General features: G+C 38.7%; 1 protein-coding gene across 1 annotated transcript in view; it reads left to right on the top strand.

Moving 5' to 3' along the window:
* Window positions 1–24,801, top strand: part of TTC5 (tetratricopeptide repeat domain 5) — an 852,502-nt gene that overhangs the window by 241,956 nt on the left and 585,745 nt on the right. Inside the window, exon 5 of the mRNA XM_044058462.1 lies at window positions 15,970–16,061. Within this exon, the coding sequence (XP_043914397.1) occupies window positions 15,970–16,061 (92 nt within the window). The remainder of the gene's footprint in view (window positions 1–15,969; window positions 16,062–24,801) is intronic.

Here is a 24,801-nt window from a genome sequence, read left to right on the forward strand (position 1 = left end):
GGGATTCCACTGCAGTTTTTTTTTTGTGAAGAAAAGTGTTACTTTCTGAACAGAAAAAGTGTTGTTGGGGACTGGGGTTATGTTTTTAGTGGTTGTCACCAATAAACTGTACCTCAAAACTTAGCTTTTCATCTAGAGGTAAGACCAACTCTTGTCAGACTCCTTTTTCGGTAGACCAACTGTTTTGGGTTACTATAATTCATCATTTTTTGTAAGGGAAGATGTTACATTTCTTGCAAAGCATGATTGGGACTGTGGCTGGTGAGCTTGGTGGTTGTCATGAATTATTTTACCTCCTATCTCAATTTTTCTCTCATTAGTGAGCACAGAGTCTTCCAAGTTCCACTAGCTGCTTGCCAGGCATCTGCTGTGGTAGGGACATGGACCTGCATCCCAGTAACTCTATCATACCTCATCCCCCCCCCCCCCCCGAGCAGCAAGAAGAGAAACGTCTGGGAGACTTCAGTCTTGTCTTTGGCTTCCCTTTCACAGCAGCAGATGAGTGACTCTGCTGTGGCCATCTGTTGTTCCTTGGACTGTTTTTCACTTCTCTTAGTCCATTTGGTGTTGCTTCTCAGGAAGCCACTAAGGACTGGGAGGGCAGGTACAATTCTGTATGGCTGTTTAGCTACCCCTTTTCAGGTAAGGGAGAATCAATCTTGCTGGCATTGGGGAAGGGATTGGATGATGATCCTTCACTAAGCTGCTGTAAGTATGTTTAGTCCCAGGGAAGGGACTGTCCTTCAAGCTCCTGTTTTTCTTGGGGGGGGCACAGAAAAAGTAAACGTAAATTTTTACATTTATTTTTTTAACTAAAAGATCAGGAAGATTGGCTGGGCTTCACTTAAAGCCATTCAGTATTTACATGGTGAGCCTTTGTTTCATTTCAAAACAGTTTCTTCTCTCTTGGATTTTGATTCCCCTGTGGCACAGGATTAAGACTTAAGACCGTTTCTCATGGGAACTTCCAAGATGGCTGCACATTGATTAACAGCTCAATTCTAGCTCTCCCAGTGTGAAAATAGAAACTTAGCAGGGAAAGCCAGTGGACCTAAATTTCTGGGTAAATTTCTGTAAATGGATAGTAAGTGTGCTGCCTGGATGCCAGGAAAGAATAAATACAGAGAACCTGAAGGAAATCGGCTACAAAAGGTGACAAACACTGACTGGGAAAAGTAATGCCCCTGTTCAGCAAAAAGCAGTGCAAACTCCGGACACACTTTCCAGTAACCAAGAGGAAAAGTATAATGCAACTGCACACAGACCTGATTAAAATAAAACACTGATGGAGTATATCAACTCAAACAATAAAAGGCTGGAATAAATGGAAGAAGCTATACACAGATATTCAGATAAGGTGATAAAAGTGCAAAACTCAGAGGTCAAAATGCAGAAAAGGCTGGCTGAATATGAGACTGCTCAAGAACAGATATTTCAGAAAGTAATAGAATTAGAGATCAGAGCACATAGGGAAAACCGGAAATTTTCTGCTGTACTAGAGAAGCTGGAAGGAACAGACACTATTAATTTTATGAAAGCACAAACAAGCAACTGGACTGGTATTCCATAACAGGAATTGTTAACTAAAAGGGCACAGCTTATGTATGCTCCAAACTTGGCTATGAGAAAGCAAACTAGACCTTTAATAGTAAAGATGCAGTCTTCCCGGCAGAAGGAGTTGATTCTGACAAAACTGTGGCAGAAGGACAAAGTACTAAGTGTGAGACCGCAGAAAGTTTGCAGAGAATGACTACTCATTGTACACCAGGCAGAAGAGGGGTACATTTATTCCATTATTCAGGGAATGTAAAGAAGCAGGTATGAGATTCAAACTGCTGTACCCAGATATCTTCAAAATATTTTCCCTAGAGATAAGGAGATTCTGCTGTTTGTTCTTCTGGTAGTAAAGACCACAGAGTGTGTGTGAAACCTTTTTCAATGGAAAATGCTTGAAGGAAGGAAAAACAACACAAGAATCAAAAAGAAGAATCGAGAGGGCATTAGAAATTAAGCAGAGACAGCATTTGGGAGATGGAGATGAACAGGAATAAAACCAGTAACTTGGAAATTGACAAATATGGGATTACAGAGTAGTAATTGGATTTGTGAAACATGACAGAACAAGAAAAATTGGAAATATTGGACTTTATTGGACTTAGTTAAACTTGTAGGGGACTCTAAAGCATATGCCATACTTTGTGTCATTAATGTTCGGAAAACTACTCAAAAGAGGGGAAAAGGAGGGAGAAAGTTAAGTAAAACAATTTTAGTGATGCTGTTTTAATAGTGCATAATTTTATTTGCATGCTATAAAGTAAAGTTTTCTCAGTTATCTTTTAAGTGTAATGGGGTTACTAATGTAAATAGATGCTCCTGTTTTTTTCTCTTTTTTCCCTCTTTCTCTCTCCTTCTCTTTCTCCTTCAGTTTTAAGAAATGTAGGCACTGCAATTTAAAAGGCAAAGGAAAAAAAAACTCTTGTTGAAAGAGCCTGACAAAAACAGTTAATGTGCTTTTTCTCATTCTTGCATAAGGGAATGACTGGGTTAAGGCCTTTGCTTAATCTAGTAACATGTTTTAGGAGAAAGCACGTAAATTAAAAAGAAATATTGAATATTATGAGATTTTTTTTCTAGTAAACAGCTATATGCTTGGCAGTTTTGTGTCTGATTCTCGTGTCTGTAGGAGGTAATCTGATAAAGAGAAATGGCTTGGAGAAAATGTCTGAAAGCATTCAGGTGTTCTCCCAGCTGAGAGAGGTATAAAGATGAGACCAAACCAGACATCACTGCTGTATCGTACGTCTTAGCATGGATAAACTTTCTTTTAGGTTATCTCAAGTTGGTAAATGTGGCTGTCACTTTGAAATATTTGTTCCTATTAGATTGGTAAAACTTCAGTATTTGAAGATGTACATATTTTTCATGTGTTATAAAGTTAATAAGTTTTAGGAAGCGTATTGGGGCGATTTTTATTTCTTTTATGGAGGACTTTCAATAAAACAAAAAGTTTTGTAAGATGTGACATAGGCTAAAATGGAGATGACAGAAAACGGCTGTATAAAAATTAACCTGGCAATCCGTAAATGCATGTAACATGAAAGCTGGAACTAGACATTTAACAAAAAGCTGTTGTAAGTAAAAGGTGAGAATAAGTTTTCCATAAACTGATGCTTTCTGTAATGTCTTTAAACTTCAGTGGCCTCACAGATAAATACAAAAGAGAAAGAGTAGTGAACTGTATTAATAAAGTGTAGAGCACAAAATAGCTATGCTACAGGAGATGCACTTGGAAAGAACTGAACATGTGAATTTGATAAAGGCTTTCAGAATGGTTACTCAGTGGAATACCTGGGACAAAGGAAAAGAGGAGTACTTATATAAATTGCAAGAGGAGCTCCAGTAGTGGTAGAAGAGGGTAAAAAAAATATAATGGTAGATTTGTAGTACTAATGGGCTAATGGTAAGGGAGGATAATTACACTGGCATGTATTTATATATTCCACCAAAAACTGCTGTTATGGAGCTTAAGAACATTCTAGGAGAAATAATCAGCTTTCAACAAGGAATATTACTCACAAATGGGGACTAGAATTTGATCTGCAACAGTGAAGATGTGTCTGGGGGACCCAGAAGGGAAAATACAACAAATAAGGGTAGATTTTTAAAGAAATTTATGAAAATATTTGGCGTGGAAGATGTGAATTCAGTACTAGGAGTTCGGAGTAAATTTGCATATTATTCTGCAAGATATAAAAACTGCTAGGCTAGACAGAATTTGCATTTCACAGGAATATGTGCATTTAATTGAAGGTTTTGATACGCACCCAATAACTATTTTAGATCATGTGCCAGCAATAACTAAAATAAAAACACCGGGTTATGAAGTAAAAATCAGACACTGGCACTTTCCCACCTATCTGTTAAAAAGAGAAGAATTTAAGGAATGGGTAGTTGAAATTATTTTGGAGCTATTAGAGAAGACACAAATTTCTTCTGAAAATATAACTAGGGAGTGGGATAAAATTAAAGCAGAATTTAAAAATAGGTTGGAAATAAAAGAAAGTGAGATATGGTTAAGAAGTAAGAATTATGTAGAAGGACTGACAAATGCAAAATAGGGGGAATCCCACAGAACAGGAAGAGGAGCAAGCAGAATGCTAAACAGAAAATAGATTACCTCGATAATATGCATGAGTGTAGGAAGTTTGCTGTTCAGCAACTGTTTTTGATAACTCTAGAGCACAAAAACTTTTAGCACAACAACTCACGTAACAGAAAGTAGAAAGGGCTGTTGCCAAGTTTAAGGAGCCTGTAACAAGGAAGGTAACAAGAGATCCTGTAGAAGTATTTTGGAAAGTCTATGAAAGTCTGTATAAAGCAGAGAAATATGGAAATCAAGAAAAGGTACATACAGAAATGTTTATGGTAGATTTAATGCCAAGGTTGGAAATAGACGAGGCTGAATTATTAACAGGATAGGAGGAGATGAGATACAAATTATGTATAAACAATCTACAGGAAAGTCCACAGGAATAGATGTATTCCTGTGGAAGTTTGGAAGCTAGGAGGGGAAAACTGATGAAGATTTAGAAGGTTTTGTTTAACAGTATTTTAAGAGGAGGAGAAACACCAACATCCTGGAAGAAAGTGGTAGTAGCTGTAATACTTAAAGAAGGTAAAGATCTGTCAGATCCAACTTCTTATAAGCCCATTCAGTACTAAACCATGATTATAAAGTGTTTGTCTATAATGGCTAAACGATTGGCAAAAGTGATGCCAAAATTGATTGATATAAATCGTTATGGTTTTGTGGAGAGGAGACAAACATTTGACAACAATAACAGAACAGATGAGCAAGAAGGAAGCAGAATGTAAGAAAATACCACTGTTGTTGGTGGGTCTTGATGCAGATAAAACATTTGAGAGAGTAAGATTGGACTTCACGAGCAGAGCAATGGAAGCATTTGCATTCCCTGATAAAATTATAAGATTGATTAGGAGGTTATATGAGGGATCGGAGGCAAAAATTAAAGTGGTCGGGGGTCCTCTTTGATCATTTCTGTTTGAGCAAAAAGAACCAGGCAGGGGTGTCCTCTCTCGTCTTTATTAGTTGCCTTATATTTGGAACCATTGGCAAAGAAAATAAGGGACTCTGAAATCCAAGGATGTAATTGTTATGGAAGTCAAGAAAAGCTGGCTCTTCTTGCAGATGATATTATTTTATACCTGACAAAACCAGAAAGAGACTTTACAGTGTTGTGGAACATTTTGAGACAGTTTCATATCTTTTTCGGGATACAAAATTAATGAAGCTAAAACAAAGACTATAGCAGCAATTTATGTACCCACATACAAATTGGTTCAGCAGTATCCATAGTTATGGGGGCATGATAAAATTAAGTATTTAGGAGTGGATATGTGGGAAGAGACTATAAACAAAAGATGATGCAAAAACTGAGAAAACTGAAGCTTTGTTATATGGATATCGATAAGATGCAAGTAGTTCAAATGTTTTTAGTCACTTTAGTCTTATACACAGGTTAGGCACATTTTTATCAACCAGAGGGGAAGTTGTGGATAGCGATTAATAAAGAGCTGAAGAATTTTATCTGGGAGGGGAAGATGGCAAGAGTCAAGTGGGATAAGCTGATTCTTACAATAGAACAAGGCAGATCGGGATTACCCAGTGTTTTTTTTTTCCTCAGGACAAAGTTGAATGTTACGGGGAACAGTTCCTGATAGGTCAGAGCAATGCACTTAAGGCTGCTGTACATAGCATAAGCAGAAAATTATAATTCAAAGTTGAAAGGGATGATGAAACGGGGGTGGGGGGGCTCGTGAAACAAGGAGAGACTGGGATTTCGGATGCAGACCTTTAAGGAAAAAAACAATAATCGTATAGAATGTTATAAAGTACCAGAAAGTATTCTAAGCCAGCATAGGAATGGAGAAAGGAGGTTCTGCTGATAGGGATGACTGCAATTAGGGATACAGACAACAGCCAAGAGGGGGCTAGAATTTATTGGAGAAAACTGGCAAAGGAACCAAGGTACTAGGAGCAGATAACTAGAAAGGAAAAGGTAATAGAATGGGAAGATGCCAAAATTTTATTTGGACTGCAGATTAGAGATTGCCTTCCCTGTCAAGGATTGATACCAGAGTATAGGCAGTGAGAAAGAAATGGGGGACGGTCCTAAACTAAAGGCCAGCACTGCTAGAGTTTTTAGTAGAATCTAGAACAGAAGTTGCTGTTAAAGTAATAATTAGTAGAGCATATAAATGTTGCATGATAATTATAAGAATCAGTCAGAGGAGGTTAGAAAGAATTGGTAAGATTGGATAAGCAATTCACAAAGAAACAATGGGGGGATATATTTATGTCTCCCACATATGCATTAAAGTTTAGAAGATTGAAGATTTTTGGTTGGAAGTTTTTACATAGATATTTTTTTTATACCACAAATAGATTCAAAAGCATTTTTCCTCAGGTTGACAACAAATGTTGGAGTTGTGATGGGGAAGAAATAGGTAATTGGGAACATATTTTCTGAGAGTGCAATGAGTTGGCAGATTTTAAAGATTCCATGCAGACTGCTTTGTCAGAGATATGGTGTGAGCAAATTGGTTTAACTAAGGAAATTATTTTTTTGAGCTATGATACAGAATCAGACTTGCCTAGACATAGTAAGGCCTTGGTGAGTCTAATTATGGTGGCTGCTAAAAAAGCAATTACTAGAAAATGTAAATCAAAGTCTAAACCAACTTTACTAGAAGTAGCGAATATAGTAACAGAGGTGAAACAACTGGAATTTGTGGGAACAACACATGCAGAAGAGGAACAAGGTTTAAAAGAAGGCAGGATTTGAATGAGCTATGTAATGTTTAACTGACAAATGACTGGATAGGTTGCAAGGGACATATAATAATTCTAACTACAATAATTGTGTCAATGTGGTTTGTAATATATGTATGCAACTAGAATTGTGTCAAGATGGTTTGTTTTAATTTATATAAATATAAGATTGTTCATTATATAAACATAAGATTGTCTGTCATATGTGATAATTTAATAAAGATATGTATTTAAAAAATACTGTTTCTCATGTTCCCAAAGTGGGGAATCTGACTCTGAGAAAAGTTATTTTTCAGATTCCCCTCCTGAAGTGTTTTCCTTTTATGACAGTTTTACCTGAATAAAGGCCTTGTTTTATTGGGTACAAAAAGAAGTATAATCCCAGAAAAAGATGTTATGATTTGTTACGTGTGTTTCTCCTCAGCTTGCAGTCTTACAGGACATTGTCTGTACAGACAGCAATTTGCCCAACAATCTACGACCGGCTCCCAGAAAATCTGATATGAGGTGCACCAGTCCCACAGATTCTGTTTTCTAACCACCACAGCAGATCAAAATGAACCCTAACATCTTTGTAAGGCAACTAGCCCTAAGACAAGCTGGGAGAAGCTTTTAGTAGGTGTGAGAACAAAATAGTGAATTGTCAGACTCAGATTTTGAAGTTTCTGCTGACTTCCTTTGACAATATGAAAACGTTAATTTCTGACCTTCCTTCTTCAGAGACAAAAGGTATCTCTGAATTCATTAATGTCCACTATATTTCAGGTAAACAAGTATTCTCTGAAAAAATATTATATGGTTCTTACTTGCTTCTTGCCTGGTGTGATAGATCTGCAGTGTTCTTAAGACACTCAGTCTTGCTGGCTGGATTCTTGCTAAAATTCAAAGTCTGATTATATTTGCATTCACAGTCTGTTGCATACAGAAACTTGCAGAATATACACTGATGAGAGAATATACTTTGCAGCATCAACTTTAAAGAGCAGTAACAAATAACTTTTTATAATAAATCAAACGAAACCACGTTGCAGCTTAAAAGTACTGTTCCAACTTTACTTCTCATATAGTACAGATGATGTGAGAGATATAACATTTACCTCAGAACACCAAATGTGTTCCTACCATATCCCCAAACAACTGGATTTATACAGCTCTTTATATACTCTTTTTAAACATATTTTGGAGAATTGCTTATCCTGTAGAAACAATACTAAACTTCCTTGTTTAACAATGTCTTGTAAGAGACCAGCTTTTCTGACAGTGTGAATATCCTGTAACAGTGTCCTGATGTCCATGTAGAAAAACATATTTTTGAGGAAACACATTGTCCTGTATTCTATTTGAATCTGTGTATAGAAACATGTGTTCTTATGTCAATGCTGATAAGCATATCCTGTTTTTTTATGAAGAAAAACATATTTTTGAGAAAACACATTGTCAGAGATCAGCTTTTCTGACAGTGTGAACATCCTGTATTTTATTTGGATCTTTGTATAAAAAACATCTGTTATCCTGTTTTTCCATGCAGAATAACATGCCATTGTTCTTTAAGGGAAAAATGTCCATTCAGCAGATTCCTTTTCCAAGCCATGGTCATTTAGTATGACTGCTGATCACATATTACTTAAGCTTTGTTTCTGCATTTAAGCAAGCCTTTTCTTTCAGCATATTTACAACATAATTAATTTCAGATTTATATTCATAAAATCTAACAATTCCCTCTGTTTTTAAACATACTCAAAACATTTTATATAGAAAACACATTAAGAAACAAACCTTTAGTTTGATACAACAAATCAAAATGCAATGTTACATAGTTAATACAATGATATTAAAGTATTACTACCAAAACTGAATGTATTTAACAACTTTTTCTTTTGCAGACCATTCTGTGAAAATATTTTATCAGTTATGAGCTGTGTCTGCTTTAATGTTACTTGATTAATTTATTATTTTGCAATCACAGAATTTAATTTATGACTTAGAACGGTTTCATTAACTCTTTGCAACTGTTGAATTAACTAAAGAAACAGTAACCATGTGCTACTGCAAGCATTTATACACTACTGAAAACACACAATTTCAATGTCATTTTAACCATAACATTGTGGTCATGTCTTTGAACTGCTCAATAACATCTTGGTAAAACACTGAACTGGGCTTAGATAATAAATATTTGAAAGCAGTTATTTTACTGTGGTAAAACCAATGATATTACAACTTGACAAATTACTTTTGAACTTATTACGATGTATCCTGTACAGTATGTATTTACACAGACTGTTTGCTATTCATGCATTTCAATCTAGTAGGTACCCTGGACCCATTTTTTATTAAATATGGTTTTCACACATATTTATTACTAGACATTAATCTCATTTGTACTGAATTCTTCTGCATTTGTACATACAATGACTATAAAGTACATTTAGTCTAATCTTACAAATTTAATAACATTAATATTAAGCAAAATCTTGGAAAATGTTTGTCTCTTTAGAAATATCTAGTGGAATTGATACCAAATTCATATGTCCTGTTATTTTAAACTACATACTCAACAATTATTAAACATTGATTTTTTTTATACCAACATTGCTTTGCCAAAAACATATTAAAAATAGTGACCATTCTTGCTATTAGAAACATTTATGCATTTTGCATATCTTTATTCTCTCTTGTATAGCTTTAATAAAGCAATTTTAAATCATCTCTTGGTTTTTCTAAACAATAAAATAATAACCATTATGATAGCTATTAACAACTTGTAAAATATCTTATCCTGTCAGGTTTAATCCAGTTTACCAGTATTTCTAATACACTAATACCTGTTTTTCCCTCTACCTAAAAGAGTATTGTCAAGAATGAATGAAATATATATATTTTTTTTCCTGTAGCTTTATTTTAGACCCTTATTATTTATTTTTATGTAGCTTTATTTCAGACCCTTGTCACAGTCTGTTTATACAGTCAGTGTAAAACTGAGAAAGTGCCCTCCTCTTATACAGTCAGTGTAAAACTGAGAAAGTACCCTCCCCTGTAGTACTTCAGCACTGTTTACCTGCCCTATGCTGTGAAAATAGAATGTATGTCAGCCTAACGCTATGGTTATACATTTATTTTATTAAATTATGAACTTTTGTCTGATTTGATATTTTTTTATAAAGCTTTTGCTGTTTACTACCAGTAGTAGGCATTTACATTCTCCTGCACAATTGATTTGAACTGTATATATACTATAGCCCATTTGCTGGCTGTACTTGATACAACTGAGTTTTTTTTTGTCCTTTTAACATTTACTTGCAAACAGATTATAAGTGACATCTATGCACAATTGTGGCATTTTATTACAATTACCAAATAGTGTTGCCTGTAAACATTTTAACAATTATGTTTTAATAACAATGATGCTTTAGAAAAACTCAAGCTACTTGCCTGGCAATCAGTCTTGTTGTTTATCTTATCTTTCCAGCATTTCCTGTAACTATTCATTCAGTCTAGGAAGGTCTGAGCTTACATTTCATACTCTGTAAACTATAGTTAATTCTTTTAGCATTTTTAACTATGCATTTATACTACATTACAATTAGCTTACATGGATTTCAGTATTTTTTATTTATTTATTTATTTAACTATTTAACTGTCCTGCCATTAATTTTACAAAAACTGCTTGAATAATACCATCTGTGATTTTCTTTTTAAAATTCAGAACTTTAACTGTTTGGTGTTACTATAAAAAACAAAATAGATATTAGTTTAACCAACACATTTATATTTATATTATTTATATTTGCTGTTGTCTGACTGTTATTCTTGTGTATTTTAACAGATGAAAAGAACATACATGCATGTCTGTCTTGTATCTGTATATCTTTATACAAGCATGTCATGTCTTGTGACTTTAAATTTTTACTCATCTATTTTTATTTAATTTTATACACTAGAACAGTTTTGTTTACCTTTTGACTATGCTAATGAATGGCATTCATATGCTTTACTTTACTGTAGTACTGATAGATGTCTTGCTTTAACTGAATGAAAGTAAAACTTTTAAAAATGATTTGTCCAGACATCAGATCCTACTATCCTACCATGTATGTTTAACCATTTTCAAAACATAAACATATTATAAAATATGTTTCTTTTGCACAGATTAGCTGTGTATGCAGGAAATTTCCAGTCTTTGTCAGTTCAGCTAATTTATTTTCTTTATCCTGCAACTGCAGTTGAATAGTTTCCTGTAATATTGTATGGTCTTTCTGACATTTTTTAGTAAGCTGTTCTGCTGAATTTGAAACTCCTATGCCCTTTTGAAAAGATGTGTGTATAACTTGTCTAAACTTCCTGAACTCATTGTGTCTGTCTTTTAGAAGTTTACTACATTGCTTTATAACAAAATGTACTAGGGGTTCTATCAGTAACTGATTTGACTCACATGTGGTGACAGGACATAACTGTTCAACATCAGAATGTAATTGAAACACTTTACCCTTAGTTAATTCTTCAGATCTGTCTTTACAGTCTATTTTTATATTTGCAATATGATGCAATATTTTTTTATGACATAATACACAAAATGCAGTTTTTGTTGAATCACACAATAAACATTTGTCATTTTTCACATGGTTTTCTTTGAGATACCAGTCAAATATTGTAATACATTTGCATAATGCCTTACTATCAACCTGCCCTAATAAGGTTTTACATTTACTAATGTGCTGTGTATACCAACATAGCATTTTTTTACATTTGCTTAAATTATGCATGAAAATATCCATACTGTCTAATCTAATATCCAAGACTGTTTAATATCCAAAACTGTCGAATAGCAACCATACTAAAAAATGTGACGTAGAAAAAAGTCTTACCAGTGAGCAAGAAAACAGGTGATCAGGCTATTGTTGCAGATGGCTGGAAATTTTTCAAAGTCACTTGAGAAGCTGGGAAAGCACAACAGGCAGTGGACTGATGGGCTAGTGTAGGTTCGACTCCTGCCTGGCTCGCCATTGAAAAAATATTATATGGTTCTTACTTGCTTCTTGCCTGGTGTGATAGATCTGCAGTGTTCTTAAGACACTCAGTCTTGCTGGCTGGATTCTTGCTAAAATTCAAAGTCTGATTATATTTGCATTCACAGTCTGTTGCATACAGAAACTTGCAGAATATACACTGATGAGAGAATATACTTTGCAGCATCAACTTTAAAGAGCAGTAACAAATAACTTTTTATAATAAATCAAACGAAACCACGTTGCAGCTTGAAAGTACTGTTCCAACTTTACTTCTCATATAGTACAGATGATGTGAGAGATATAACATTTACCTCAGAACACCAAATGTGTTCCTACCATATCCCCAAACAACTGGATTTATACAGCTCTTTATATACTCTTTTTAAACATATTTTGGAGAATTGCTTATCCTGTAGAAACAATACTAAACTTCCTTGTTTAACAATGTCTTGTAAGAGACCAGCTTTTCTGACAGTGTGAATATCCTGTAACAGTGTCCTGATGTCCATGTAGAAAAACATATTTTGAGGAAACACATTGTCCTGTATTCTATTTGAATCTGTGTATAGAAACATGTGTTCTTATGTCAATGCTGATAAGCATATCCTGTTTTATATGAAGAAAAACATATTTTTGAGAAAACACATTGTCAGAGATCAGCTTTTCTGACAGTGTGAACATCCTGTATTTTATTTGGATCTTTGTATAAAAAACATCTGTTATCCTGTTTTTCCATGCAGAATAACATGCCATTGTTCTTTAAGGGAAAAATGTCCATTCAGCAGATTCCTTTTCCAAGCCATGGTCATTTAGTATGACTGCTGATCACATATTACTTAAGCTTTGTTTCTGCATTTAAGCAAGCCTTTTCTTTCAGCATATTTACAACATAATTAATTTCAGATTTATATTCATAAAATCTAACATTCTCCAAAATTTACTTTTGACAGTAATGCTTTTTCTAGAGTGGCTGCCTGTGGGTAGTTACAAAATTTGTCTGGCTACATTCTCCATATTTACCAGGGAATGTTCAACGCTGGATTCCAGAATGCTCCCGTGGATAAAGAGGTGTTATTTTTCCTTCCTCTGAGGTCTTTAAAAGGTTTGATGAAGGGGGAAAGTTTAATTATAATAGAACCTTTTCTTCCAGTTCAGGTTTCTTAATAAGTGATCTCAACAAGGTTCAAGCAAGCAAAATGTATTTATTTACACTTTGTTGATGGTGTTAGTTACACTAGGCCAGTGACCTCTTTTCAGGAAACATCTGAGATGATATTCATAAGTGGCTAGATGGAAATTTGAACAAGACACTGGGAAACTTCACCTACTCTTTTTTCAATAATTTTTAAAAAAACAGTGGCAGGGAAGTTCAAAGAAGGAGAGTCTTGATAAAACTAAAGACAGTCTAATGACAGATTGAATTTATGCTCTTTCATGTATTGGTCCCTTTCCACCGTGGCAATCCCATAAAGCTGTCTTAAAGTTAAAAATGCAGTCTCAACGGTCTGTCACTTCTCATTCCACCTCTCGGTTTTCTAATAACTCTGAATTTAGAAGATGTTTGTCACGTTCCATTTCTCAGAGTTCAGACACTTTCTGCTTTTTTTTCTGTGCTTGGTTTACATTTTTCAGTTTTCTTCTTTGCCCTTTGGTTATTCAGCAGCTCCAACAAAGTGCCTGTAATAGACTGTTGCAGGTTGTAAGACACTCATATTTCCCAGTCAGACAACTGCTTTATTTTTGCAGTTGTCAAAATTATCTGGCTTGCTGACTTGGGTAAAAAAAAAAAAAAAAAAAAAAACGGGTGAACATAGCAAAATCTTTCATCATCACTCTCACATGGTAGTGTTTCTGAGATGGCTACTGAGCACATCACCCCTGATGTTTTTCTTCCTCAGGACAAAGTTGAATATTACGGGGAACAGTTCTTGATACTTTTTCAACCAGACTTTGGCATCTGCCAGGGAATATCTCAGAATTCTAAGTTGATGGCACTTATTATTCTCATGGTTGTTCTGACCAGACTTCAAATGAGGAAAATTCAGTGGTTCGGCAAATCATATTGGATCCAACACCATCATCCCCTTTCATTTTAGTTTCTAGTGTTGGGATTTGTGAAAAAGAAGTTACTGTGGTAGGTGAATCAGATTTATCTTGCCCCAGGTCTTCCTTTTTCACTTTCTAGTCCCTACTCGGTCTTTAACCACAGATGAATCGGACTTTATTGGGTGAGTGTGCCCAAGGGGATGAAAGTCCAGGGTCTTTGGAACAAGCAAGATAAATTAAAGTACATAAATATTGAAGAAAAGATTAGTTTAGAGATTTGAAAGCATTTAGTAGAGCTATATTTGGATTCCAGTCCCTTTGCTGGTAATCATCAACACCACCACACTGATGCATTACAGTGGTAACCAGGTCCTAACCCAGTTTCACAAACTAGCTGTAGTAGCCTGGGGATTAGCAGCTCCACACTTGATGTTTCTCCAGGCTACCTACATTCTGTCAGAGCAAAACATTATTGCAGATAAGCTGAGTATGACAAGGACAGGCCTTGAGAAATGGAAGTTGAACTGGGGGTCTTCAGAAATTAATCCATTTATGGAGAACTTCTCAAGTAGATCAGTTTGCCTCTACCTACAACAGGCAGGTAAAGAAATTCTACTCCAGGACACCTTACACGCAGGCCTGGAAGATGGATGCCTTTTCATTCCCACAGATGAGCTTATTCTCCTATGCATTTCCACCTTTCCTGTGACAACAGAGGTTCTTCTACTGATTCAGAAGAGCTCCCCAAAGATAAATGCAATAACTCCCTTTTGGCTTGGGCATCAGTGGTTCCTCCCTTCTTTTTCGAAAAAGGCCAAGTGCAATTCTCATAAGCTTCTTCAGAAATTGGACTTACACATGACAGGGGTTGTTTGATATACACCCAAGTCTTCAGCTTCTTCAGTTAACTGCCTGAATGATAGATTATTACCTTTTTGGCATCTTTTTCTGAGAACATGCATGTGATAGTAAAGAAAGAAAAGAAACCTGCTACTAGAAAATCTTTTATGGGTAAGTGCAAAAGATTTTTTAATTGGTGCCAAGACAAGAGCCAGGATACTTTTAAGACTTGTCTCCTTTTTGTTCTGCAGTATTTGTAAGAGGGACTATCCTTTGGCCTTTCTCACTGTTCTATCAAGATTCACCTCTCTGTCAACTTGGATTGTGTGCCTTAGATTCCCCCTTTCTGTCTTGCATCAAAAGATGAAAGGGATTCTACATGTTCATCCATCTAGAAAACAGGCACTTTTTCCTTTTGAACTGGCTCATTAGGTTGCATTGAAGTGTTGTTCTTTGCTGTGACTTCTACAAAAAGAGTGTCCGAGCTGCAAGCCGTTATGGCCAGTCATCCTCATATAATTTTTCACAAGGATGGGGGTAACTTTGAGAACAAATTCCTTTATTCCTAAGGGTGCTTCAGAGTTTACATTGAGCCAGGCAGTTCATCTCCGTTTTCTTCCAAGAGCATAAAAAACAGGGGAGAAAGAATCCTTACATTCTTTAATGCTGTATTGGCAGACATAGTTCTCAACCTCTTAGAGCAAGAATGGGGAGAGACAAAAGCCGACAAAGTGGGACAATTTTTAAATATTGCTCTTACAAACATAGAAAGTTGATAGAATTACACATTTTGCATTCGTATGAATTTTCTCAAGGGCATGAAGTCTGAATCTCAAATGTCTGTCATTATTTTATGACTTTAGCCCTCAAAGATTTGGCAATGATTTGCCAGATCACAATTTTGAGTAACAGGCCAAAAAGTAAGAGAGAAAAATCTGGACATTGTGCAAAAATCTGTACAGTTGAGAGGTACATTTGACAGAGCAAAAGCTTTGACGTCTAATCATTTGATTTTCTTAGGAGGGTAAGGAAATGGACAGTCAGTGTCAAAACAGACAATTTATAAATGGTTGTGTCATGCTAATGCTTTTTGTTCTCACCATAACAGGCAAAGTTGGTATTTGCTTTAGACTGTATCAATGTTTTGTTGAATTCTCATTACTGAAGGAGTACTGGTTTTAAAAATATGGGGTGGAAGATAAGTTGTTCCTTTTCTTGCAGATATTCTTGGAAATGCCTATCTTTCCCTTTTCTTTGTGACAAAGCAGAATCCTAAAATGTCCCAGCAAGCATTGAATGCATATGGCCAGGCGGTAAGTGTGTTTTTCATACGATGATTTACTCGGAAATGTGTTCATACTTCAGTGTCAAATCAATGGTAGTACTATACAGTTTTGGGTGCAGTGTGTTTGCACTCGAATTGTTCATTTTTATTCCATGATTTTCTGGTTTTGAGCACTATACCACTGCCACTAATGTACATTGTACTCCATAATGAGGAACTGTGATGGATACTAAAAGTCTACTTTAAACTTCTAAAGAGATTCTTTGAATTAGGTGCCACTTGGGCATTATTAATATATGAGGATGTGTTTCTGAGATGTTTTTTTTTCCTTTTTCAGTGGATTTGTTTATTACAATCTTGTACGTAAATGCATGTGTTATGTATGTGTGTATAATGTATATTCAAGTGCCACTCTTTTTTTTGTCTTCTTTTTAACAGTTACGAGCGACTGTCACAAATCTTGTGTTACACAGTCTATCCAGCTCTTTGCTGGGCATCCTAGTTATTTCTTGCCTTCTTCCAGTATTGACTAAATCATCATCTGCTTTCTTGCACAAATGTCCAAACCACCAAAGTCCTCTTTGCACCCGTCTGGCTTCATCAGATTTGGTTCCTTTGCCTCTGGCCTCATTTTCTACATCCACCTGACTGGTATGACTCATCCAGACTTAACAGGCCTCAAACTAACCACATGGTTTCTCCAATTCCATTGATTGCTAGAGAGCCCAGGCTCTTCTCCCCAGTCTGTCATGTCATATCTTCTCAAAAAGGTTCTTCTAGAAGGATTTACAGGAGTAGATGGAAAAGATTTGTTTTCTGGGTCATTAACAAGGACCTGGATCCTTTTTCAGTATCAGTGCCATCTATCCTTGCATTTTTAGCTTCAATTTTCAATGAAAGAGTTGAATTAATAAGTACACAGGCTGATACTGTACAACTGTATATTCGTATATTGTAAGGTTTATTGAAACAAGCCAACCAAGCACTACCTTCGAGATTTTTTTACATTTTATTTATAACACAGATCACTGACAGATATACTGCACTTCCTCCACTGACTTAAATGTTCAGTAGACAGCCTTTTACAGACAATTTTTTTTTATCTAGTTTCAAAACTTTGTCCTTGATGAAACATTCTTTTCCTGTGTTGTAACATTCTTTGTCTGCATCCTTGTCTCATCCAAAGAAAACCAGATGATCTTTGTGTTTCACTGTTGCAGTCATTACATTTGGGTTATCTGCCTGCAGGTAGCCCTCAGCCGGCCTGAATACCAGAGTCTTGGATTCCTGTGTCGGATGCTGTCTCCTCTTCCATGACTTCAGGTCGTCAAGGGTATAAAACATGCAGCCGATGCCATTACATCAGTCTTTCTTGCCGCGCGCTGCCCGAAGCAGAAGCAGTTCGCAAGTGCTGGTCAGCTGACTCCTGAAATATTTGTTTTCGAGTTTCAGAACCGAAGTCTTCAAAAAAGCTAAGTACCCCATTGGGGATCCTTTTTCTTGCTTTTTAACCGATGTCCGTTAACAGTTGTATTACTGGTGGAAAGCAAATACCTCATAAAGATTCTCATTCATACTGCATTCCTTGCTTAGGCCCAGACCACGACGTCCCTCACTGTCGGTTTTGTGCCTTATTCAACCCGCGAACTATTCGTCGTTGGGCTATTTTTTGCAGCAAATTATTTTGGTACTCTGTTTAACTATCTAGAAATGGCTTCGGTAAGCCATCCGACTACCGATATTCTGAAAAAACGTAACGATAAAGACAGACAGACGGCATAGGTCCAAAACCGCCGACAACGCTTCCGTTAAGCTAGTCACTGGTTCGCCGGTACTCAGTGAGGTGCTTTTGCAGCCCCTGATACCCACTACTTCAGATTCGCAGGCGTCTGCTGAGACCCTTTCGAAGTCCGGTATGCCGCAAGATGCTTCTTCGACTATGGAACCTGCGGATGTCTCTACCTTGGATGAATCCGGAGCCACTGTGCAGGCACCGGCTTCTGAGGGTGTATTCAGGCCTACAGACTTGCATTTCAAACCAATGCCATCTTCTTCTTCAAGGCCTAAAACTCGACCCATGCCTCGAAAATCGACGTCCAAACCGCATGGTCAGGCCCATATGCCTAAAAGACAAATGATAAGAATGGCTGAAGACCTTATTACATTAATTAGAGGAAGCCAGCCCTCCCCCTCTAAGAGACTTAGAACTGATTTTCCTTCTGATTCTTCTGATCGGGATTCTGAAATTTCTATTTCTTCTGATTACCAGGATTTGCACATATCTACCCATGATGATTCTGATGCAGAGGATTCCATTCCCTCTGCTTCCCCTCCAGAAGATTTTTCTTTTGGTGAAACCTTGCACTCTCTTAGAAAGCATTTCTGCTGGGAAAGCCAGGATTACTCTGACTCCAAAAAGAGGCTTAGGGAATTCTTATTCCTCCTTCAACACAGGCCTTTAGCTGTCCCTCCTGTTCTGGACATTGTAGATGATGCCTTCTTGGAATCTAGCATGGCCCGAGACTCTTTACCTCCAACTCCCAGAAAACCGGACGGGTATTAGAGTACCTGACTCTCACAAGTTCCTCTTTAAGAATCCTACTGCAGATCCAGACACCATTTCCCAAGGACCAAAAGGTATTAAGGCTACTACTGCCAAAAACCCTACCCCCTCTGATAGAGATTTCAGGGCCTTTGACAGATGGGGTAAGAAGGTATACACTTCTGCTACTTTGGCCATTAGGGCCTTAGACTGCCAGTTTCATATGTTAAAGGATCAACAGCATATTATGGGACTACTTAAACAGAAAATGATGTTGATTCCTGACTGTGCTGAACATAAAGAATTACAAAATTTAATGCATTCTGCTGAACAAGTTGGTAAACATACTTTGTAATGTGGTTTTGACTCTAGAAGCATCTTGCAGGGCTGCTGTCACTGGGTCTGTACTTAGAAGGCATGCTTGGCTTTTTTGACTCTAGAAGCATCTTGCAGGGCTGCTGTCACTGGGTCTGTACTTAGAAGGCATGCTTGGCTTTTAGGAGCAAAACTTGCCAGATTGTGTTAAAGCTAAATTATTGGATGCTCCCTTAAACCAAGACTGCCTGTTTGGCAACAAAGCAGAAGTCCTTAAAAAGGTGGAGGAAAAAGCTAAATCTATGCAAACTGTTGAAGATTTCCTGCAAGTACAGCCTCCCAGGTTTAGTTAGGCATTGGCCTTCTAAGAATTGGTCCTTTCCAGTCTCTTCAAGGCCTTCTCAGCCCAAACCCAGGAACAGTAGACCACCTAGGCTTACAACAGTCTCAAGGTACGCACAGGCCTAAGCAGTGGGGGGCTCCCACTTCCAAAGCTGGAAGTAGTAAAACTCCCCCTATGGAAAAATGTCACAATGACTTAACCTTAACCCCTCCAAGCCCTGCTCAACTGCCTGCTCCTTTAGGGGGAAAGATCGCCCTGCTTGCAAAAAAACTGGGAAGTCATTTCCCAGGAAAAATGGGGTTTAAATGTAGTTTTCCAAGGATACACATTCCACTTCCACATCTTACCAATCCCAAACTGTTGTCCAGACCTACCTCCAAATCAGTGGGCAGAGGCTCAACAGCAGGTTCTCTCTCTTCTAAGTATCAGGGCTATTCAACCTGTCCCAGCAGAAGAAAGGGGACAAGGCTTTTACTCAAGACTTTTCCTGGTACCCAGAAAAGACCGCTCCTGGCGTCCTATCCTGGACCTCTCTATTCTAAACACCTTTTTGGTAATCCCAAAATTCAAAATGCTAACACTTCAACAGCTGCTTCCTATGCTAGGCAAAGATGCTTGGTTGGCAACCTTGGACTAAAGGAAGCTTACCTACACATTCCAATAAGGGAATCTTGCAGAAAATACCTACAATTCAGAGCAGGCTCCATGCACTATCAGTTCTCTGCACTTCCCTTTGGCTTATCTACTGTGCCCATGGTATTCACAGTGTCTAGCTCCAGCCATTGCATTTTGCAGGCAGAGAAATATTCAGATATACCCATACCTGGACGATTGTCTGATTCAGGCAGAAAGCCAGGACATGCTATTAAAACATCTGGCAATTGTAAAGAAACTTCTAAACTCACTGGGGTTCACCATAAACGAAAAGAAACCTCATCTAGTACCCTGCCAACAAATTGTATTCCTGGGAGCAAGCTTGAACACAACTTCCCAGATGGCTTACCTCATACCAGAGAAACAAGTTTATTTGACAGCCTACTTCAAACTATTGGCCACAAACACCCAGCTGTCTGCAAGGAAAATCCTGCAAGCCCTGGGGTTCATGTCCTCTTGCATTCTACTAATTCCATATGCAAGACTGCATATGAGGAAACTACAATGGTATCTTAAAAAGCCTATGGTGTCAACATTCCCAAGACCTGGAATTAATGACTCCTATTATTCCTTGTATAAAGACAGAGTTCCTTTGGTCATCAGAGGCCTGCCACCTCAACAAGGGGCTACCTTTCAATCTATCCCCTGCCGCCCAAACCCTGACTACAGATGCATCAGACTATGCATGGGGGGCTCACTTGGCAGGGCGGTGCATTCAGGGCAAATGGAACCCGAGTCAGATGCATCTGCATATCAACCAAAAAGAAATGTTAGCTGTACAGAATTCCCTGACAGCCTTCAAAAACTACATCCTTCCAGGACAATTATTGGTAAAGACAGACAACACCACAGTTATGTGGTACATAAACAAGCAGGGGGGAACCCACTCGTACCCTCTCTGCAGACTAGCTATGGCTCTGTGGAACACAGCCTTGAGCTACCAAGTGCACCTACAAGCTCAATTCCTGCCAGGCAAGCTAAATTCACTGGCAGATGACCTAAGAAGAAATCTCATGGTCCCACACAAATGGAAACTGGAACCAAAAATATTCAACCTCTTGAGGAACAAATGGGGGGACTCCAGAGAGTAACCTGTTTGCCTCCCCTCAAAACTACCAATTGGACAAATTCTGCACAAGGACTCCCCACAGTCAAGCTTGGAAAGTGGATGCCCTGTCCTTTATCTGGGAAAGCCTCTCAGTTTATGCCTTCCCCCCTCTGCCTCTCCTCTCGAAGGTTCTGCTAAAGATCAAACAGGACAAATCAAGGACAATACTGATTGCGCCAGTCTGGCCTTGCCAGCACTCATACCCCTTCTTGCGCAGTATGATACTGCTGGATCCATGGCACCTCCCTCAGACACCTTCCCTGCTGTCCCAGCAGGCGGGCCAGATTCTGCACCCTCAGCTTCAAACCCTGAACCTTGCAGCCTGGCTAATTCCTTGAGCTCTCCAATAGCATCCCTCAGTAAGCAGGTGCTACATGTCATTCTGGAAGCAAGGAGACCTAGTACTAGAAAATTCTATGCTGAAAAGTGGAAAAGATTCTGTTCCTGGAGCCAGACTCAGGGGATGGGCACTACGGTGCCCAGCTTACCTCATATTCTTTAGTACTTAACAGAAATGCTCCACAGGGGTCTATCCTTCTCGTCAATTAAAATTCATGCCTCTGCCATTTCAGCACATTATAATACTGAACCACCCCTCTTCTCTCACCCCCTGTTAAAGCAGTTCCTCAGAGGGGCTAAAAAAGACCCCCCCCCCCAGGCGAGCCCCTACTCCAGCCCTGGGACCTTAACTTTTTATTGGAAAAGCTCACTCTCCCTCCATTTGAACCAGCTGCAACTGCAGAGTTGAAATTCCTTTCTTGGAAAACAGCCTTTTCTAGCTATCACTTCAGCAAGAAGAGTGTCTGAATTACAGGCCCTCATGTTAGTGGAGCCCTTCATTATCTTCCATGCAGACAGGGTTTCCCTCAGGACCAATCCTTCCTTTATGCCCAAGGTGGTGTCTAGTGTGGCCCTAAATCAGTTCATTCATTTGTCATCTTTTTTCCCGAATCCACAAAACAAAGGAGAGAGAATACTGCACTCTTTGGATGTGCACAGACAACTTAGATTGTATTTGGACAGGACTAAGCCTCTTAGAAAATTTGAACAGCTGCTGGTTGGCTTTGCTGCAGGGGCAGAGGGGAAGGCCATTTCAAAGCAAACCATTTCTAAATGGATAGCCCATTGCATTCATTTCTGCTACAAGCACCATGGAAAAACCTACCATACAGGGGATTAGACCACATTCCACCAGGGCTGAATCTACCTCTACAGACTTTCTGAGAGGAGTCCCCACCAGGGACATCCTAGAAGCTGCTACCTGGAGCTCTGTACATACCTTCACCAAGCATTACCACATGCCTATTTTTTCTTAATCCAGAGCTGATTTTGCCACTGCAGTTCTGCAGGGTTTAATAGCTGGCCCTAATGCTCTCTAACTTCCTCCTCCCTTCCTTAGCTTTGGCAATCAACCCAAATGTAATGACTGCAACAGTGAAACATGAAGAACATAGTACAGCCATGTACACTTACCATAAATGTAGATGTTCGAGTGTATTCACTGTTGCAGTCCTGGTTACCCTCCCTCCAGCCCCCTGACTTCTCTTGGCTCTACCTTTCCTTCTTGTTTGGTGTATTTGAGCTTTCTGGTGTATTTGCTTTTTGTTGGAGGTGTAACATAACATATAATTGCTTCCCGTTATGGGGGCACCTGACATCTGGGGCAAGAAAAACTGATGTAATGACGTTGGCTGCATATTTTATACCCCTGATGACTTGACATCATGGAAGAGGAGATGGCATCTGACGCAGGAATCCAAGACTCTGGTATTTAGGCTGGCTGTGGGCTACCTGCAGGCAGATAACCCAAATGTAATGACTGCAACAGTGAATACACTTGAACATCTACATTTATGCTAAGTGTACACAACTGTACTTTCTTCGTGTTTCACTGTTGCACTGTGGGTTATCCCTGCTGTGGTAGTCCTCGGCCGGCCTGAATAGCAGAGACTTAGTATTTCTGCTTCAGTTGCTGTCGCTTGAGGACTGACGTCAGGTCTTCAGTAGTATAAAGTAAGGCAGCCAATGCCATTACATCAGTCTTTCTTGCCATGGAGCCCGAAGCAGAAGCAGTTTGCATGAGTGCCGGCCGGGCGCTACCTGAGTTTTTGTTTCCGAATTGAAGTTGAAATCTTCTAAAGCTAAGTACCCCGTTGGGGATCCTTTTTTCTTGCACTAACCGATGTCAGAAAAAGTTAATAATTGTCTCACCTGTGAAAAGCAAATACCACACCGAAACTTCCAGTCTTACTGCATCAGTTGTTTAGACCCAAACCACGATGTCCCCCATTGTCACTTCTGTGCTTTGTTCAGTGCCAGAAATATCTGTCGTTGGGCTCTTATTGTAGCCAGACATTTTCGATTACAGTCCTCTAATTCCGATATGGTTTCGGTAAGCCATCCGACAGCAGATCTTCCAAAAAAAAAAAACGTAAAGATAAAGACCGAGACTGCACAGGTCCAAGCCTACCGACGACAGTTCTGTTAAGTTAGTCGGCAGTATTCCGGTGCTCATGCGCTTTTGCAGCCCCTCATGCCCGCTTCTGTGGATTTGCAGGCCGCTACTGGGGCCCTTTCGGAGTCCAGTATGCTGCAAAACTCCTCTTCAACTAAGGGTCCTACAGTCTTCTCTACCTTGCACGGGTCTGGAGCCGCTGAGCAGGCACCAGCTTTCGAGGAAGTCCTTCTCACTACCGAATCTCGACACAAACCGACGTCGTCTTTTGCGATTACCATTCTTTCAAAAACAACTGAGTTTCTTAGGCCCAGGATTTGAACTACACCCAAGAAACCGACGACCCACTCTCAGGCACCTGCTACCTTGCCTCAGTGTCAAATACTTAAAATGATAAAAGACCTTATCATGCTGATCAGGGGAAGCCAAGCTACCTCCTCAAAAAGAAAGAGATCTGTCCCCTGCAGTTTTGTCTGAACAAGAGTCAGTTAAATCTGATGCATCTGACTATGAAGACATGCAACCCCTCTCCACTTATGGGGATTCTGATGCAGAGGACTCCATTCCTTCAGCCACTCCCCCAGAGGAATTTTCCTTTGGGGAAACCCTGCATACTTAAGGGAGCATTTCCAGTGGGAGAGTCAGGACTACCCTCAGTCTAAAAAGAGACTTAGGGAATTCCTAGATCTTCCGCAAAACAGTCACTTGGCTATCCCCCCAATCATGGATGTTGTTTTCTTTGAATCCAGCTCGACTCCTGATGCCCTACCTCCTGCTCCCAGAAAACCAGACAGGTACTATAGAGTCCCTGACTCACACAAATATCTTTTTAAAAATCCAACAGCTGACCCTGAGGTCATTTCTCAAGGGCCAAAAGGGATTAAAACAACCTCTGCTAAGAATCCCACCCCCTCAGACAGGGATTCCCAAACATTGGACAGATAGGGTAAAAAGAAGTATACACCTCAGCTACTCTTGCTATCCGAGCAAATTGTCAGTTCCATTTGCTGAAATTTTCATGGCATCTTGCATACTACTCCTTCCATATGCCAGACTGCATATGAGGGAACTTCAGTGGTACCTAAAGAGCCTTTGGTGTCAACACTCTCCAAGACCTGGAAACTCTTCTACCTATAATTCCTTGCCTCAGAAAGGAATTTCTTTGGTGGGCAACAGCATGCTCCCACACCAAGGGACTGCCTATCTCCCCACCCCCTGCCTCCCTGACCCACACCACAGACTCATCAGACTATGCTTGGGGTGCACACCTGGACAGCAGGTGCATACAGGGTCAATGGAGTCCACAGCAAATCCTGCTGCACATCAGTCAAAAAGAGATGATGGCTGTGCA

This window comes from Protopterus annectens, chromosome 16.part0, assembly GCF_019279795.1.
Source record: "Protopterus annectens isolate FY-2018-M chromosome 16.part0, PAN1.0, whole genome shotgun sequence".
In the NCBI taxonomy this organism is placed as follows: domain Eukaryota; kingdom Metazoa; phylum Chordata; order Ceratodontiformes; family Protopteridae; genus Protopterus; species Protopterus annectens.